This window comes from Manacus candei, unplaced genomic scaffold, assembly GCF_025592945.1.
Source record: "Manacus candei isolate 608988 ecotype Guabito, Panama unplaced genomic scaffold, ASM2559294v1 h1tg000003l, whole genome shotgun sequence".
NCBI classification, from domain to species: domain Eukaryota; kingdom Metazoa; phylum Chordata; class Aves; order Passeriformes; family Pipridae; genus Manacus; species Manacus candei.
This window is the reverse complement of record NW_026138051.1, coordinates 12,558,885-12,576,203: the sequence shown is the minus strand read 5'-3', so window position 1 is coordinate 12,576,203 and position 17,319 is coordinate 12,558,885. Positions and strand designations below refer to the sequence as shown.

At 60.1% G+C, this 17,319-nt stretch overlaps 3 protein-coding genes across 7 annotated transcripts; 1 reads left to right on the top strand and 2 right to left on the bottom strand.

The window, feature by feature from the left end:
- Positions 1-116: 116 nt before the first annotated feature.
- TRMT12 (tRNA methyltransferase 12 homolog) lies at positions 117-3,784 on the bottom strand. 2 transcript variants are annotated; one of them, XM_051783466.1, is made up of 8 exons: positions 3,733-3,784; positions 3,128-3,199; positions 2,813-2,960; positions 2,546-2,738; positions 2,306-2,456; positions 2,119-2,228; positions 1,322-1,479; positions 117-1,251 (listed from the first exon to the last, which is right to left on the bottom strand). In XM_051783466.1, exons 1-8 carry the CDS (start codon positions 3,774-3,776, stop codon positions 838-840), a joined length of 1,290 nt encoding a protein of 429 aa, XP_051639426.1. In that variant the 5' UTR covers positions 3,777-3,784; the 3' UTR covers positions 117-837. The 2 variants fall into 2 exon arrangements, with proteins under 2 accessions (XP_051639426.1, XP_051639435.1); XM_051783475.1 differs by having other exon boundaries at positions 2,546-2,735.
- On the top strand, positions 3,775-10,909 carry CSTF2 (cleavage stimulation factor subunit 2). Of its 3 annotated transcripts, XM_051783393.1 has the most exons (15): positions 3,775-3,901; positions 4,038-4,116; positions 4,947-5,116; positions 5,585-5,721; positions 5,803-5,922; positions 6,023-6,178; positions 6,290-6,413; positions 6,714-6,776; positions 7,944-8,003; positions 8,593-8,734; positions 9,100-9,251; positions 9,545-9,822; positions 10,208-10,333; positions 10,476-10,601; positions 10,734-10,909. In XM_051783393.1, the coding sequence occupies exons 1-14, from the start codon at positions 3,775-3,777 to the stop codon at positions 10,596-10,598; spliced, it is 1,857 nt and encodes a 618-aa protein (XP_051639353.1). In that variant the 3' UTR covers positions 10,599-10,601; positions 10,734-10,909. The 3 variants fall into 3 exon arrangements, with proteins under 3 accessions (XP_051639353.1, XP_051639363.1, XP_051639371.1); XM_051783403.1 differs by lacking the exon at positions 7,944-8,003; XM_051783411.1 differs by lacking the exons at positions 7,944-8,003; positions 8,593-8,734; positions 9,100-9,251.
- A 536-nt stretch (positions 10,910-11,445) lies between these two features.
- NOX1 (NADPH oxidase 1) lies at positions 11,446-17,259 on the bottom strand. Of its 2 annotated transcripts, XM_051783424.1 has the most exons (13): positions 16,236-17,259; positions 15,115-15,210; positions 14,602-14,712; positions 14,431-14,515; positions 14,213-14,355; positions 13,954-14,135; positions 13,612-13,750; positions 13,420-13,512; positions 13,028-13,254; positions 12,785-12,947; positions 12,511-12,657; positions 12,182-12,306; positions 11,446-11,993 (listed from the first exon to the last, which is right to left on the bottom strand). In XM_051783424.1, the coding sequence occupies exons 1-13, from the start codon at positions 16,278-16,280 to the stop codon at positions 11,867-11,869; spliced, it is 1,683 nt and encodes a 560-aa protein (XP_051639384.1). In that variant the 5' UTR covers positions 16,281-17,259; the 3' UTR covers positions 11,446-11,866. The 2 variants fall into 2 exon arrangements, 1 of the variants encoding a protein (XP_051639384.1); XR_007903920.1 differs by lacking the exon at positions 12,182-12,306 and having other exon boundaries at positions 11,889-11,993; positions 12,371-12,657.
- Positions 17,260-17,319: the final 60 nt, after the last annotated feature.

Sequence of the window (17,319 nt, the reverse complement as noted above, 5' to 3'; positions counted from 1 at the left end):
GCATGGGGCTCTCACCAGTGGAGAGGTGGCTTCTTGCCACACAGATCCTGCGGGGGAAGCCAGCTGGGAGCAGCCCTGAGCAAACGCGAGGACGCAGCTCTTCCCACACTTTCGGCCGCACCCCGGGGCTCCCTGTCACGGGATTGGAAAGCCAGAGGCTCCCAGCCCTACAGAAGATGAGACTGACACGAGAAAAAACATGGGGACGCCAAAGGGCCAGTGGGAGCTCCCTCATGCGGCAGAGGTTCTCTCCATCAGGGGTACACACAAAATACTTAGAGGGCTTTGGGCTTGCAGGCAGAGGATGCCAGCAGAGGTTTTGCTCTCTGAGCCCCTCCACACACCTCTCTGGGACCCGGCCTTCCCAGGCCCCCATGCTTGCACCAGTGTTCACATTTTAACTGGACACCAACAAGAAGTATGAGAAACATCTTTAATTCTGAAAAATTAAGAAGAAGCCAAGATAAACAGCCCTGTTTCCAGTACAATAAAAAAGCACGTTGGTAAATACGAGCACAAAGCCTGTCCCCAACCTGTTGAAATGAACCCAGCAGGAACCCGAGGTTTTTCAGCCCGGGTTCTCTCCTGTGTGGAAACAGGACTGAAAGTGCCACCACATGTCCAAAGTCTGGGCAGAGACTGACAGAGTTGGGGCAGGACACAGGGAGCTCTCAGCCCCATCTCACTGCATCCTCGACTTGGATCCTGGAGGGATCTCCCAAGGGAGCACATCCCTGGGTGCTCTGGGCACATCCAGGCTGGCAGCAGGACACTGCTCCTGGTGCTGTGACAGCACCATTCCATGGGAGCTGGAGCCCTGACAGGGCCCATTCCCAGCTACGTGGGCAGTGCTGGCCGGCACTCGAGGTCCAACACGAGGTGATGGACATGAGGTGCGTAGGACTTCACTGCCTCGATGTGCAGGACTCTGGTGTGCCATGGCCGCCCATGCAGCTCCACCAGCAGTCCCTGGATCCGCAGTGCCGTGGTTTCAGCCCACCTCTGCCACTCGGGTCTGATCCTGGCCCCCACTGTCTTGTTCCCAGTGTCCTCCATTGGGTGCTGTGCCTCTGGAGACCCCCACTCAGCTGGCAGGACCGGGGTCGGTGCAGGGGGAGTCTCCACGTTGTGGTGGATGTGGAGAACCCCACCCGTGTCCTTCTTGAGGACACGGCAGGCCACTGGCCAGCCTTCCTCCGAGCTGGGGATCAGCCCCAGGTTCACCCGGTCAGCCATGTCCCGCAGCTCCAGCTGGGAGGAGAGGGGAGGTGAGGGGATGCCCGGTGCGGACAGGGGCCCGCGGCCGGGCAGCAGTGCTCACCTGCCGGCTGTCCCCGTGGTGGATGTGGCACCGATCCTGCACCCCGTTCAGTGCCAGGGCCCGGCGCAGAGCCTCCACAGCGTGGACATTCCACTCACAGGCATGGACAAAGGCGGCTCCCGCATGAACAAGGAATGGCAGCGTGAAATAGCCGATGCCTGCGGGCAGGAGGTGGCAGTGGCTGAGGGCAAGGACCTGCTGGAGACCCATGCTCCTCCCTGGAGGCAGGGCGGGGTATACGCTGTCACCCCAGCTCTCCAAAACTGCTTTGCTCTGGGTTGGAACGAGCCCAAACACTCGGTAAATGGAAGTTCACCCCTCCCTCCTCTGCAAAAGCAAAATCTGTCTTGAAAAATGTTTAGAGGAGCTTATTTTACCTTCAGTCTGTGGCCATCAGCTCGAAACCTGCCCTGCTTCCACTCTGTGCAGGAGTGCCCAGACTAACATTTAATTAATCCAGAGCAGTTTTGTGGGTGCCACATCCCTTCAGTGTGGCACAAATTGGAAGCACTAACTTTCCTAAGCACAAAACAGCGGCAAATCTTTCCCCTGGATCCAAATGATTCCCTCAAACAGTGGTGCTCTGCAGAGCCTGAGTGCAAGGTCATCCTAAGTGTCCAAAGGCAGCAGGGACACAGGAGGGACAGAAGTGCCAGGATAGCTGAGGGCTCACAAACAGGGTGGGAGCTCTAAGCCTAAGTATTTTTCATTCCAGGCTGGAAATGACATCTGGATGCCATCTGCATCACTGCTCTCTGCCTGCCCACCCTGCCAAAGCCCTTCTCCATCCCCATTACCTGCATAAAGATCCACCAGGACCTCCCCGGAGCAGGGCAGTGAGGCCACCCGCAGCTTCTCCGTGATGTTTCCCGGTGAGAACATGCATTTGGTCACGTCAAAGGTGTACCTGGAAGACCCCGCCGGGATGGTGAAAGTGGCCCCTTCCCTGTGCCGGCCACATCCCGCACCATGGCTCCTGCCTACCTGATCCCATTGTCCACGTGCTCCACCCAGCCGTCCTGGCCCAGCAGCAGGGTCACACTGGGGGTCCGCATCCCGTCTGGCAACACCCGTCCTCGCCTGGCTATCCGCCGGGCACCCAAAGCCGACGCCACCGTCTCCCAGAGCACTGGACCTGGAACACACCCATCCCAGGAAATGTGGGAAAGGCCAGAACAGGTTCTGTGGGCAGGATCAGGGCAGGCAGACCTTGCTCCTCCTTACCCAGGCTCTCCCACGGTGCAGCCCTGAAGCTGTCCTCACTCAGCAGCACCAGGTCCCCATGCCGCTGCCAGGCATGGGGCACATCCTGCTCCAGCTCCTCCGACCAGCTCCCATCCAGCAGCTGCCGCAGCTCATCCCGCAGCTTCTGGGCAGGCGCCCGTCGCTGGGATGCCCTGGAGGGGACAGGGTCCTGCTGCAGGGATGTGGCACGTGGGGCTGAGACCTCATCGCCCCATGCAGGGCTTGGGGCAAGGGGGCTCTCCCGACCTGGATCCAGACCAGCTCACAGGGCATCTCCGGGGGAAGGCACAGCTGGGAGAGCTTCTCCTCCAGCACGGGCAGGGCCACGCAGCCCCCTGGTACCTGCTGCAGCTGGTAGCGCCTGTCCAGCAGCTGCTTCTCTTCCAAATGCTCCCTGCAAGGCCAAGGCCTGGTCAGGCCCTTCCAGCTCTGCAGACCCTCCTGGTGCGGGACTGGCCCTGTGACCCTCCTCCCAGCCAGTCCCACCATCACCTGCTGGAGCAGCACAGGGCTCCCATTATCCCCTCGCTCCCGTTCCCCCCTCGTTCCCATTCCCCTCACCTGAGGCGCTGGGCGAGCCGCCGCTCCGTGGCTAGTGCAGGGATGGGGATGGAGATGTCCTTGGCTTTCATCCTGCCAAGCCCCGGGATGGAGGGACTTCACTGGGTGCCAGGGACATCGGAGCCCTGGCTGCTGCCCGGGGCAGGGGCTGGGGGCACTGGGGACAGGGTGACCGAGGTGGTGGGGTGTCCTGGGGGTGGTGTCCCAGGGAATGGGATGCTTTGGGTTTGGGCAATACGGATGGGATGGAATGGCGTGCCTGGCAACGGGGCACCCCAGGGGATGGGGTGTCTGGGGGGTAGAGTACTCCAGAGGGGGCGTACACTAAGGGTGAGGTGTCCCAGGGAATTAGGAGGATTGGGCACCCTGGGAGCGGGGTACCCGGGGGTCTGACGGGACAGGGTGCCGTGGGATCGGGGCTCTCGGGGATGGGGTGCCCGGGGTGGGATACCCGAGGGGCTGTGCCTCAGGGCCGGTGCCCGGAACTGCACCACCGAGGCCGCGGGGCTGCTCCAGGAGCTGGCACCTCCTGACCGGCTGTGCCAGGAGGGCTCCCCAAGGCCACAATCGGGGGCCCGCTCCCGGTCCGGGGGTCGCGGTCCTACCGGGCGTTTCCCGCCGGAGCACTTTCCGAGAGCGCCGCCGCCATGCTTCTGCGGGCGGAGGCGGAAGCGGGGGGCCGGTGTGTGCGCGGACCGGAAGTGGCCGGCGGCGCGATGGCGGGTCTGTCGGTGCGGGACCCGGCCGTGGATCGGTCCCTGCGCTCCGTGTTCGGTGAGAGGGGCCGGACTGAGGGACAGCACAGGGGCGGGGACGGGGAAGGGACGGGGCATCAGGCGGGGTCCCCCCCGCCCCTCGCCGTTGGGTCGGTCCCAGCCGCGCTGACCGGCGGCTCCGTCTGTGTCCGCAGTGGGGAACATCCCATACGAGGCCACCGAGGAGCAGCTGAAGGACATTTTCTCGGAGGTTGGGCCCGTGGTCAGCTTTAGGTGAGAGCGGCCGCTGGCCTTCCCTGCGTCCCCCTGCTCGGCCCCAGACCGGGCTCTGGGAACCGCGGAGTCGGGAATCCTTAACGTTGGAAAAGACCTCTAAGGCCATCGAGTCCAACCGTTCCCCCAGCACTGTTACGCTAAACCACGTCCCCAAGTGCCACATCCACACACCTTCTGAGCATCCCCAGGGATGGTGAATCCACCACTTCCCTGGGCAGGCTGTGCCAATGCTTGACAACAAGTGAAGAGCTTTCCCTAATATCCAGTCCAAACTTGCCCTGGCACACCTTGAGCAGAGCAGTGCAGCATCTGCTTGAGGTTGTGAGGCTGTACCAGGTGTGCTCAGGGGCTGAGGGGCTGTGCCTTGGTCACCTGGAGATGGAGTACACGGAGCTCAACAGGGGGACATGGGCTGGAGGGGCCACCCTGCTGTGGCAGAGGAGTGCTCAGGCTCTGGGAAGGCTCTGTGCTCCTCACTCCTGCTCCAGTGTCTCCCAAGGGTGTTTCCCAAATCCTGAAGAGTTCTCAGTTAAGAGCTTGTGAGCTCCAGGAGCATCCAGTCCCATCCTGTGCCCCTACGAGCTGCCTGGTGGGGTCAGAGTTCCTGCACACCAGAGCTTTGGGAACACCCCTCCCAGAAGCCAGGAGACCCTTTGGCTCTGGCTTAGGGATGACTTAACCAGCCTAAGCCTGGCATCAGTGCCTCCACTGCTCCCAGCACACCCGTAGGGTGTATCCCAGCAGCTCCTCCCTTGCTTTGGTAGCTGTGGGTGCTGCTGGGTGCCCACCCTGCCTTCAACAGTGGTGTCCCTCCCCTCCCTGCGCAGGCTGGTGTATGACAGGGAGACAGGGAAGCCCAAGGGATATGGGTTCTGTGAGTACCAGGACCAGGAGACGGCGCTGAGCGCCATGAGGAACCTGAACGGGCGCGAGTTCAGCGGGAGGGCCCTGCGCGTCGACAACGCCGCCAGCGAGAAGAACAAGGAGGAGCTCAAGAGTGAGTCTGAACTCTGGGGTGGGCCTGGCCCTGGCAGTGCTGCAGAGCAAGGTGGTGCTCTCCTGTGAGAGCTGACTTGTTCTAAGGGATGTTGTGAGTGGCTCCCCGGAGGGGTGCATGGGCTCAGTGCTGTGTTTTCACTCCAAGGTGACCACAGGATCTTTTAGGTTGGAAAAGATCTCTTAAGATCAAGTCCAAACTTTGACCAAACACCACCTTGTCAGCTAAACCACAGCACTAAGTGCCACATCCAGTCTTTTCCTAAACACCTTCAGGGATGGTGACTCTGCCACCTCCCTGGGCAGCCCATTCCAATGCCTGACCACCCTTTCTGTTAAGAAATTCCTCCTGATGTCTCCCTGTTTTCACTACCCCCCTTTCCCCGTAGTGGGTGGTGCTCCCCTCCTCATGACCCCATTACCCACTGTTGGTTCATGTTGCCATACAAGGTCACCGACTGTGTTTCAGGCTTGGGCACGGGTGCCCCCATCATAGAGTCACCCTACGGGGACCCTGTGAACCCTGAGGACGCTCCCGAGTCCATCAGCCGGGCGGTGGCCAGCCTGCCCCCCGAGCAGATGTTTGAGCTCATGAAGCAGATGAAGGTCAGTGTAGGAGGGCACAGCTCCCACTGCCACTGCCCTGTCACACCTTGTCAGAGCTCTAACCCGTGCGTGTCTTCTCAGCTGTGTGTCCAGAACAGCCCCCAGGAAGCTAGGAACATGCTGCTGCAGAACCCCCAGCTGGCCTATGCCCTGTTGCAGGCTCAGGTGGTCATGAGGATCGTCGACCCCGAGATCGCGCTGGTTCGTCCCTTGCTGCTCATCCGGGGTCGGGAGCGTGTCAGTGGCAGCCTGTGTGGAGTGGGAGTGGGAAAGAATTTCTTTCTCCTTTTTCTCGCCCTAGAAAATCCTGCATCGCCAGACCAGTGTTCCTCCTCTGATCCCAGGTAACCAGCAGCCAGTGCCAGGGCCAGGACCTGGGCCAGGACCAGGGCCTGGGCCAGGGCCCAACACGCAGCTGAACCCACAGAACACCCCCTCGTCCCAGCCACAGCCCATAGTAAGAGCCTGCACAACACATAAGCTGTGCAGGGAAGATGGACAGCTCTTCCAGCTGGGGTGCATACCTGGATGACCAGACATCCCTGAACTCTAGTGTCTCTCCCGGCAGGGTGGGATGCATGTGAACGGCGCTCCTCCTCTGATGCAGCCACCCATGCAGGGGGGAGTGCCGGCCCCAGGGCAGATGGCAGCCCCTGTGCAGGGCCCGGGACCCGGCCCCATGGCTCCAGGAGGTGAGTTTGGGCCAAGCCACCCCACCTGTGGGCACACAGGTCCTGCAGACACCCCCCCTCTACCTTCCCCCTGACCGGAGGGCTTGGCCCCATGAGAGCACATGTGGTCCCATACCACACGTTGTGGTTGTGGCTGCTGCCAGAGGCAGGCTGGAATGTTGGATTATCTCGGGGGAGGACCAACACCAAGGAAATAAACCTGCAGATACCCCCGCAGGAGCTGGGAGGGGGAAGGTATTTGGGGCCAAAGGAATGGGTTAGTGGTGCAGGGATGGCTGATCTCTGCCTCTCCTCTCCCAGGTGGGTTGCAGCCACAGGTTGGGATGCCGGGCGCAGGGCCTGTCCCCTTGGAGCGCGGACAAGGTAAAACAGACATGGTTGGTGTTGTGTGTGGGGTGAGCCTCCCTCCAGTGGGGCCTAGGCTGTGAGTGCTGAGCAGTGCAGCACCCAGAGCCCCTGCCAGCCACCTGCAACCTGGCTGTGCCTGCCCCTGGGGCAGCTCCACAGTGCTGGGCTGTGGTAGCACAAGGCTTAGCCACAAAGCTGGGGTAGCAGCTCTCTGGCTCCCAGGACTCAGCCCACGCACTGGTTTGCTCCCAGCTCGTTCTCTGCTATGCTGTGCAGTCATGCCCTGGAAGCCAGGGAGAGCTGCCAAGCCCCGCCGCGCGGGATGTGCCTGTGTTTTCCATCTCTGCGAGCCCCTGTCTGTACCTGTGCTTGTGCGGGCAGGCAGAGCTTGCTTTTCTCTGGTCCCTGTCCTGCTCCTTTGCTGCCTGCGTGCTGGGAAGCAGCTGGTGCGGCCACTGCGTCCTCCCCCGCCGTGCCCAGCAGAGGGAGCTGGGCCTCCGCTTTGGCTTGAGGCTTGGCTGGGAATTTCCCTGCGAGTGACGGCTCGGCTTTCCCTCCGCAGGCACGGTCTGTATGGCCCAGCCCCGTAGCCAGATTCCTTATGGTCCACGTGTTGCCATGTGCCAGGGCTAGGGAGACCTGAGCGTTCTTGTTCTCCCAGTAACAAAGCATGCAGGCACCTGACACTCCTGTTGTCTTGACTTGTATCCTAGGCCTTGTTTCAGGAACGTGGTAAACCTGGTCTGAGATACTTTGGCCTTAGGGGTAGTTGACTCTTGTTTTCTTTGGAGTGGGCAATGTCTTTCTGAGAACAGCGTGGTAGTTCTTGGCACCCGAAAGGTTTTGGAGAGCAGAAACTGTGGGCAGGGGCAGAAGCAGGAGCTGACTGGTTGTGTGTTGTGGGGCCAACGTGGCCCCACAGAGTGCCACGTCTTTTGGCAGGTTGTCTTCCTTCCCTGCCTCTCTCCCTGAACAAGGGAAGGACTGTGCTGCCTGTGGTGACAGAGGTGGTGTTAATGGAAGAGGTCGATAAAGCCAGATCTGCTGCATCTTCTCTGTAGGTTTTCCTGGGGACTTTAGGAAGTGTGATCTTGCAGGCAGCACTGTCCCCAAGGCTGGGTGCATGTGTGCACACACTATTTACGTGTCTGCTCTTTCCCTCTTTTCCTGCTGCTTGCCCAGGGAACCTGCAGCTCTCGCCCGTGGGACCTGCCAGGCCTGCGTCTATCGAACGCGTCCAAGGTATCCCAGCACCCGCCAGCTCCCTCCTCCCATGGAGCTCATTGTGGAGTGTGCAGAGAGCAGCTTTCACCCCGCTATGCTGAGGCCTGGGGACTAGCATATCACTCCCTGTAGCCTGGCAGGGTTAAGAGGAGGAGGAGGCAGGATTTCCTTTAGGGCCGCAGGAGAGAACGGTCTAGAGCCATGCATGGAGCCTCCAGTGGAAAAGGAGAGCCTGTTCGGAGAGGGCTTTTGCCTAGGCTCCAGCCTCCTTTGACACTGCACTTCCAGGAGTCTTCCAGGTCTTGCTTTACTCCTGGTCCCATGTCAGCAGGGTGTTGATGCCCACATTTGTAGGGATTGCCATGGGAGAACCCACGCTTGGTTTGACCCCTTGTGCCATAAGGAGCCTGAGGTAGATCCAGGGAGGAAAAAGAGAGGAATAAAATCAGCAGCCAGGAAAGGGGCTTTGGTGTGCTCCAGCCTTGGGTGTGGGGCTGCCTCCCCAGCAGTGCAGCCGACCCACACCCAGCCCCAGAGCGCCGGGGATGGTCTCGGCACGGCACTGGTCATGCAGATCCTCACGAGCTCTTGTGTGTCTCCCTGGCAGTGCCCATGCCAGACCCGAGGGCCCCTATGCAGCGTGGACCTCTACCTGCTAGTGGCCCGCCGCCCCGAGGCCTTTTGGGAGATGCCCCGAATGACCCTCGCGGAGGGACCCTGCTCTCAGTCACTGGAGAAGTGGAGCCCAGGTGAGGGGAGAGGGAAGGAGAGGAACCCTTGGCACTGTCCCCTGCCCAAGGGTGACCTCTCACTGAGGACAGGGATGGCACCAGCCTTCCGGGAGTCACTGCTACCTGGTCGGAGGCCTGTGTGCTGCCGACCGTGGGGGCCGGCCCATTTCCCCGGGGACGGGACATCCCCGGGGTGATGGCAGCTGCCCTGTGGCATGGGGCCACCAGCACCTATCCCTGTGTCAGCCTCACCCTCCTCCCCTGCGGCCGGCTTCGGGGGCAATCCCAGCGCTCTGCCCAGACCGTGCCAAGCCAGTGTCTGATTCACACTCTCTCGCTTTCTCTCCTCCTCCTGCTTTGCTCTCCTCGTCTCTCTGCATCAGAGGTTACCTTGGGCCGCCCCACCAGGGAGCCCCTATGCACCATATGCCTGGTCATGACAGCCGTGGCCCCCCCCATGAGATGAGGGGGGGACCCATGGGAGAACCCCGACCACTGATGGGAGAGCCGCGGGGGCCCTTGATGGACGCTCGAGGTGAGAGAGGGGGCATGAAATACTGGGTGGCTTAGAGCATGCAGGCAAGGAGAGTAGAGCCAGCTGCCCTGACCTGAGGTGTAGGAAGGGGGTTTGGGCAGTGAAATGACTGACACCAGGCAAGGAGGGACCATCCCAGGGTGCAAGGGACTTTCTCCAGGCATGTTCCCTCTGCCCCCAGCCCTGCACCTTTTGGGTGCTTGCTATCCCCCAGACAAAGGAGGCACAGGCTCGCTCCCACACTCCCTGCAGCGTTGCTCCCTTCAGCACCTTACCTTGTCTTTCCTCCACAGTTGGAAGAGATCCCCGAGGGCTGGAGCCACGAGGACTGGAGCCGCGCGGGCTGGAGCCCCGGGTGCTGGAGGCGCGAGCACTGGAGGCACGAGGCCTGGAGCCGCGGGTCCTGGAGCCACGAGTGCTGGAAGCCAGGGCCATGGAGGCCAGGGTCCTGGAGCCCCGGGGCCTGGAGCCTCGAGGGCCCGGTCCCAACCCACGTGGCCCCATGCCCGGTGGGATACAGGGTCCTGGGCCACTTAACATGGGAGCCAGTGGCCCACAGGGGCCCCGCCAGGTACACACGTCTCTGCTCAGCTGCTTGGGCACCGACAGAATCCTGTAGATTGGGGCTGGGTGGAAGGTGTCACATAGAGCAACGCCTCTGGGAAGCATAAGGCCTGGGACACTGGCTCTGGGTCCCATCTCCCCGGGCACTGCCCATCTGCTGGGGACAGGACAAGGCTCAAGCTTCTCTCCACCTCTTCCTGTCATGCAGGAAGGAGCGCAGGAGTTGGAGGGAGAGGAGAGCACGTAAAACACGTGGTAGCCTGTCTCTCATCATGCTCAGGCATCTTCAGGCTGTCCGAGGGCATCCGTCAGATCATCTGCATTACCTTCCTGGAATTGTATGGTTGAGTCCAGAGACCCCTCGGTCCTCATCCCCTCTCTCATTCCCACAGGTTCCTAACATGGCAGGGGCAGGCTTGCAGGGAGGAGGCATTCCTGGGGCAGGAGTCCAAGGAGCTGGTCAGCCTGGAGGCTTTAGCCCTGGACAGAGCCAGGTCACCCCCCAGGATCATGAGAAGGTGAGAGAAGAAAAGGGAAAGGGGGAGATGTAAGGAACAAAATTTCCTGTGTGCCTTTCTGTGGCAGGGACAGCCCCTCCCTGGCTCTGGTAACCCATGGATTCTCCAGCAGGGCATGTCTCTGACCCCCTTCTCCCCACAGGCAGCGCTGATCATGCAGGTCCTGCAGCTGACAGCAGACCAGATTGCCATGCTGCCCCCGGAGCAGCGGCAGAGCATCCTCATTCTGAAGGAGCAGATCCAGAAGTCCACAGGGGCACCCTGACAGGTAATATCCTTAACCTGACCCTCAACCTGTGCCTGTTCTCCTTCTCCTCCAGTAAATCAGAGCTGCCCAGGATGGGGCTCTGTCCTGCTTCTCTCCATGCCAGACTCAGTCTCCTCCCCTTCCTTCTGGCAGGCTTGTGGTGGGCAGAGGTGATGCTCCATGGCAGCTGCTTCCTGTTGGTACCTGAGCTGATACTGCATTTTGGGAGAGGTTGTGTCCCCCTCAACGTTTTTCCCTCCAATTCATCCTTTTCTTTTTTTCCTCTGTGTATATTTTATGATGTTTGAAATAAAGTGGGAGGAGGGTTTAATAAAGCCATGTCTCTGGCTGCCTTATTTGGTCTCTCGTGGAGGCCAGTGGGACTCTTGGGTTCTAGGTGCAGTCTGGCCTGTCTCCAGTCTTGTCCAAACCACTTGCCATCCTCCCTCCTCCACAGCACCAGGGCAAGAGCTAGTCCTGGAATTTCTTGTTCCGTGCTCTTCGCAGGGGTGTAGGGGAAGGGCAGGACAGAGAGCTTGGCTTTCTGTCTCTGCTGGCAGAGCAGGAAGGGCTCCATATTGGATTGCAGTATCACTTACCATGCCAGCCAGCTCGGGGAGGGGAGTTTTCCCTCTTTTTTGCATATGCTGGAGCAGGGTATGTGTGAGCTTTGCATCTGCTGCTGGCCTGTGTGCTGGGGTGCCTGGCTCTGGGGGCAGCCTGGCTCTGGGGGTGGCAGGATGGCAGCAAGTCCTTGTAGAGGGGTGTCTGACCCTGCACCTCAGAGGGTTTGCTATCAACCAGCGGTTTTATTACAGCCCTACAAGAGGTCAGAGCATGGGCTGCTTCGCCACGGAGACTCTCATTGCAAAGAAAAACAAGTTTAATTTAATCTTTTACACAAAGAACTGTTTAAACCTGGAGGAGCATGTTTGGCCCCTGATGCCTGTGTCCCATCTGTGTCCTGTGGTTCTTCCCAGCCCACTGGGTGTTCCTGCTGCTTCCCACTGCTCTGGCAGCATCATTGCAGCACGTGTCTCTGGTTTGTCAGTGAAGGGGCCATGTAGAGCTGCCAGCCCACTGGCTCCATGAGGATCCCTTGTACACCAGGACAGGCAGGCAGCAGTCTTTGAACCTGGAATTTCTCATGGAGAAAGGAGTACCTTGCTGTGTCTTGCCTGGCTTCAATGCATGCACAGATGCTTATCCCTGGCCTTGCTCTGGCACAGGAGGTGAGGTGAGACAGGCAATGTCCCTGCCCGCTGGGGTTCCAGCCTCGCTGCTACTCAGAAGTTCTCCTTGTTGAAGTAGAATTTGACCTTCCTGGGGTCCAGACTGGAGTGCTGGTGACAAGACTTCTGCAGACTCTTTGCCAGGGCCTCCGGCCCACAGAGGAACACACCAACCACCGACCTGCAAACAGCATGGGGATGTCAGCGCCAGGTGGGCGACTCAGGGTAAAGTGATTTCAAAGCTTTTTAGGCTCCCTGCTGGGGATAGCACACCTCTCCCAAAGCCACTGCCCAGCCCAATGCTGAGTGCCAGGGAGGAGAGGGGTGCATCCCCGCTTCAGCATTCCAAATTCTGTGCCCACCTCTCACCTGGGGTGGGCTTCAGCCACTACTGCAAACTCTGTGTTCCACATGGGCCGCCCAAAGATGGTTTTCTGCCTGAGGCCTGTCACCGTGTCCGTAGCGGTGTCAAAGTGAAGTGCCACGTTGTTGGCCTGGGCAGAACAGGGACGGTGAGAACCCCAGACACCACCCCTGAGCCCACCTCCAGTCCCTCACCGTGGAGGAGTATCCATTGCTGATCCCACCAAACACCACTGCCCGGACTTTGTGCCTGAAAGCCGTTGTCGTGGTTGCCCTGCCCAACTCGGCCACTCCGTGTCCCCTCTTGCAGCCACAACAGCCTCTGGTCAACTCACAATGCTGGTGTCCCAGCCAGTGAGGAAGAGGCGGTAGGTGAGGAAGTCCGCCTTGCCCGACTCAGCCATCTTCTGCTCCAGCGAGGCAAGCAGGTCGTTAAACCAGGCAAAGGCTTCTCTGTCCCGGCAGAGCCAGTAGAAGTAGATCTGGGATGTGGGGGGAGAGGAGTTGCTCAAGATGGAGCAGAGACAGAGGGGTGGGAGAACGCAATGCCAAGTACTGGGAAGCTCAGCATGGAGAAACCCACAGCTGCTCCCATGGGACACTCTGTACCTTCTTGGTCTTGAGGGTCTGGTCAGCCTGCTGGAACTTGTACCAGATGGATTTCAGGATGGAGGCGAAGGGAGTGACTCCGATTCCCGCTCCCACCAGCATGGCCACCTCGTACTGGAACACGTCTTCACTGGCAGTGCCAAATGGACCATCCACCTCGATCCTGGCCAAGGGAGGGCCTGGGTGAGAGGTGTGGCCTCCTCAAATCCCTGTGATGGCCTGTTGGGGCACTCTCCAGCCTACCTGGGGTTCTCTGACTGGAAGGTGTCAATGAGACGCTCTGTCCAGTCACCAGCCACCCGGATGTGAATGGAGAAGAAGTCCTCCTCGGGTGCAGAGGTGAGGGTGAAGGGGTGCCACTCCAGCAGGGAGATGGCGGGGCAGTTGACGAAGATGTATTGCCCCACCTCCATGCGGAAGCCCTTCTTCTGCATTTGCAGCTCCAGCACACGGGCAGGGTGCATGACCACCTGGGGGCACGGACGGGGCTCAGCACCCAGCCTGGCTCCTGTCCCTGGGAAGGGGCTGTGGCCACCACCCCACCCACCTCCCCACGGCCACCACAGCGAGAAGCTGCAGCACCAGCGACTCCAAGGAAAGGAGCTGGGGTAGGAACAGGCTCCTGCACCACCCACCTTCTTGACAACCACCTTCTGCTGCGCACGCCAGACCCGGAGGATCCGCTCAAAGACATAGAGGATGATGGGGGCCAGAACCCACTTCCAGGACTGTGGAGACAGAGGAAGGCAAAGGGTTGGGGAGGACGAGGGCTGGAGCCTCCCATGGGGAGGGCTTCTCCCCTCTCACCCATTCCAGTGCTGCCCTACCTCAGCAGGGATGCTCCCAAACTCAGGGTCTTTGCAGCAGTGGTGGGTGCAGTTCTGGTCCCTCTGTGTGAGGTACTGGGCGCAGCGATGGGGGTCCACCTCTGCCATGCTCTGCTCTGTCTGCCCACGCACCAGCCCGCTGTAGGGAGGTGAGGGGTGAGCCCAAGGGCCAGATCCTGCCTCCCAGCCAGGGCTGAGCTGCGCTGCACGAGGCCAGCTGGGCTAGCCCACCATGGGAATGGCAGTTCACAACCCCACTGGACCCTTCCTGGGGTGGCCCACAGGGGATTTGCAGCCACTGCCCCTCAATGTCCTGCCTTGGGGAGTGGTGAGGAGTCTTACGCAATGCCGTGGATGACAAGGCCAGCGAAGTAAACAAGGAAGAGGTGGTGTGTGTACCAGAAGACCTCGAAGTAGTTCCTGCGGATGAACTCAGTGGAGGATGTGACCATGAGGATGAGCGCCAGTGTGATGATGACCCCCGTCAGCCCCGGGATGGTCGTAAAAGCCATGTACTCGACGGTCTGCAGGGGAGGCAGGATGGGTTAGGGGGGCAGGGGACAGGTGGTGGCAGGGGGCTGGATGCTAAGGCTGTGCTCACCGTCTCGTTAGAGTGGATGGGGTTCAGCCACTTGTTGTCCTGCAGGTGCATCTTAGAGAGGACAGCAGGGAGGCTGCCGTCAGTGGCTTGTTGGCTCTGGTTGTAGCGCTCCAGGTTGAAGAGGTGGGCAATGGTGTGCACGGCTGGACAGGGGACAGGCAGTCACCCACATGGCTGTTCCCTCCTCCCCCCATACCCCAGCCCAGTGCTGGTGATACCTGTGAGCAGGGCCAGGGCATAGGCCACCAGCTTGTGGAAGGTGAGGTTGTGGTCCAGCTGCTTCCGCAGCGTCCGCCTGCAGCACTGCAGGGAGAGGCAGTGGTGTCAGGATGGGGACAGGGACAGGGACGGGTACGGCCATGCTGGCCATGCCACTGCGGGGCACTCACCGAGCAGGTCCCACGGAGGAAGGAGAGGAGGTTGCGGCAGACGGGCAGCAGGATCAGCATGCTGTTGAAGTTGAGGCACTTGGCTGATGCTCGAGCCCACGCCAAGGCAGACTGGGGAGAAAAGAGGGGTGAGCACCTCCCTTGGTGCTGTAACCGGGACTGGGTTAGGATGGGGCCAAATGATGCTGAGCTGGGACTGAGTGATGCTGGCCTGGGGACTGGGAGGGAGCAATGCTGGACTGGGATAGAGACTTGGAAGGGAGAGGCTGAGCTGGGCTGGGAGGGGGTGGTGCTGGATTGGGCTGAGATGTTGTTGGGCTGGGACCAGACAGGGATCAAGACAGGGACCAACAAGGAGCAATACTGGGCTGGGGAGTGGGACAGAATGGTGGTGGGCTGGAAGAGGACAGAACAAGGAAGGGGCATGGGATGTTGCAGCCCCACCCCACTGCAGGAGGGCTCCAGGATGCACATGTGCCTGGGCAGGCAGGGTGCTGTCGGAGAGCACCTTACCCCGAGGATGGCCCTGGTGTAGAAATATCGGTCATCTTGGTCAAAGAACAGAAAGTAGTAAGTGAAGAGGAAGATGTTGATGCCCAGCCAGGCTGCCTGTGGGGAAAAGTCACAGCATCATGAAGGGCCCTGGCCTTGGGAGCCCCTCACTCTGCAGCAATCAGGTGCAGGCACAGCCAGAGGGTGTCATGACAGCACATCCCATCCTGTTTCCTTATGAGCTGCAGCATCACGCACAGGGCTGGGACACAGGGCCAAGGGTGGGCGGAGATGTGGAAGTCTTGCAAAATTACTGTCTTGTCACCCACAGCCCTGTGCTTCACCCATGCGTGAGGAAGGAGGAAAGGCAGGAGCAGGCAACACCCGTGTAACGGGAAGGCAGGTCCGGAGGTTGGTCGGGGCTGCGCAGGGAAGTCTCTGGGAGGAGGAAGTTTTACAGGGAGCTGGCTCACCCAGCCTCACCATCCCCTGCCTAACCCCACTGCACCCCACACTGGCCCCTCTCACAGTCACTGACTTTTTGCAGAGCTCCCCCAAAAAACACTCTGCCTTCTATTTGTTTTTTTGTTTGTTTGGGGGTTTTTTTAAGTTACCTTTTTTAAGGTAACTTAAGATAGTCCAATTTCCTGTAAACTCCCCTTTCCCCACGTATTCATAGCTCCCCATACAGTGCCAACCAGTCGATGGGTGCTGGCCAGGCATGCTCTGTTACACCAGTGATGCCACAGCACAGCACTGGCAGATGGTCCCTATGGACCATCTCCATCTCCTCACCCTGGCGTGGGCTCTCACAGGATTCTCTGCTCTCATGAAGGGAGAAGAGCCATGTGAGAGGTTCCCAGCCAAAGTGGGCAAACCAGGAGCATTTTTAAGTTTTCCAGGACCTCCCTTTCCTCTGAGTTGCATTTCCCTTAAGATTTCAGTTTTCCAAACCCCCATCCTTCCCCTGGCTGGCTGAGTACACAGGTTGGCTGAGCAGAAGGGACTCTTGTCTCTTCCCAGAGCCCAGCCCCGGGACAGCCCATCAGCCCCCATTTCTCCCACGAGCGCCCCAGGGCCAGTAGCCCCCATAGCCCCCCACATTGCCCTACCCCTGTGAGCCCCCCAGCCCACACACTCACGAGGACGGCGGCCGAGAACCAGTGGTTGACCAGCCAGTTGCCCATGGTGCGATGTCCCCGCTCCTGCTGCTGCCTGCCCGCGCCTGCCGCTGCCTGCCCGACGTTTTATGGAGGGAGCAGGCGGTGCGGCAATCCCGGCTGCGGGAACTGCACCGCGGGGACTTTCCCCTGAGAAGCCTTCGAGGAAATGCCGGTAGTTTCAAAGGCCGGCCACCTTCCGGGAAGGCAGGGCTGACCGCATTGGCCAACCCCAAACCAGCCCCCTGTGCCGGCCGGGGATGGTCCCCAGCTGAGGGTCCCCTTGGCACACATGACTGGGTGTGGGAGGGCATCAGGCTGCTCCTCTTGGGGTTTTACAATCTTTGAGGACAAAAATGGGCTTCTTTTAAGGTAGGAATTTCCTGGTGGGAAGAAGTTGCGGAGGATCCATCCTGTGACCGGTTCAACCAATGTGCTGTTTCCTGACCTCCCTCCACTGCCTCTGTTTTACAGAAAAACCACCAGAGGAGGAGAAGCATCCTGGGGACACTGCGCCAGTGCCAGAATCTGGCCCAGGGATCCATTACAGTGCAGATGAGTTAAAACTGAGCACCAGCAGTGCTGCACCTCTGTGAGCATGAGGGGGGACGAGCGTCCTTGTTCTTGTACCCAAACTGACCTGACCCTATAAATGGGTACTGGAGGAGTGGGGTCACACTCCTAGTTTGGGGCCAGGATGCCTGGGTCCCATCAGCATACCTGTTGTTTTGCCAGCCACCTTTCCCCTCTGGCCTGCCCTCCACTGGAGGCCCCAAGCTCTGCACTGCCCAGCACTCCAGCTGGGAACAGCAGTCAGTTCTGAGGCCCTGAGCCTGGAGGAACAGGTTGGACAGGATTGCTCTTTGCTGGCATGCTGGTTTCTCCTGGCCCCCAGCCATGGCCACGCTGACGGAAGCACAGTATGAGGCCAGCCCCCATCTCACCATGCTCCTGAATCTTACCAGCTCCACTGAGGGTTTTTCCCCCCATCCCCATATGCCCCGCTGGGGCAGCCCCGTTTCAGTGCCCATGAACATGAGGGTTATGTGGACAGCAGGTGTGTGCA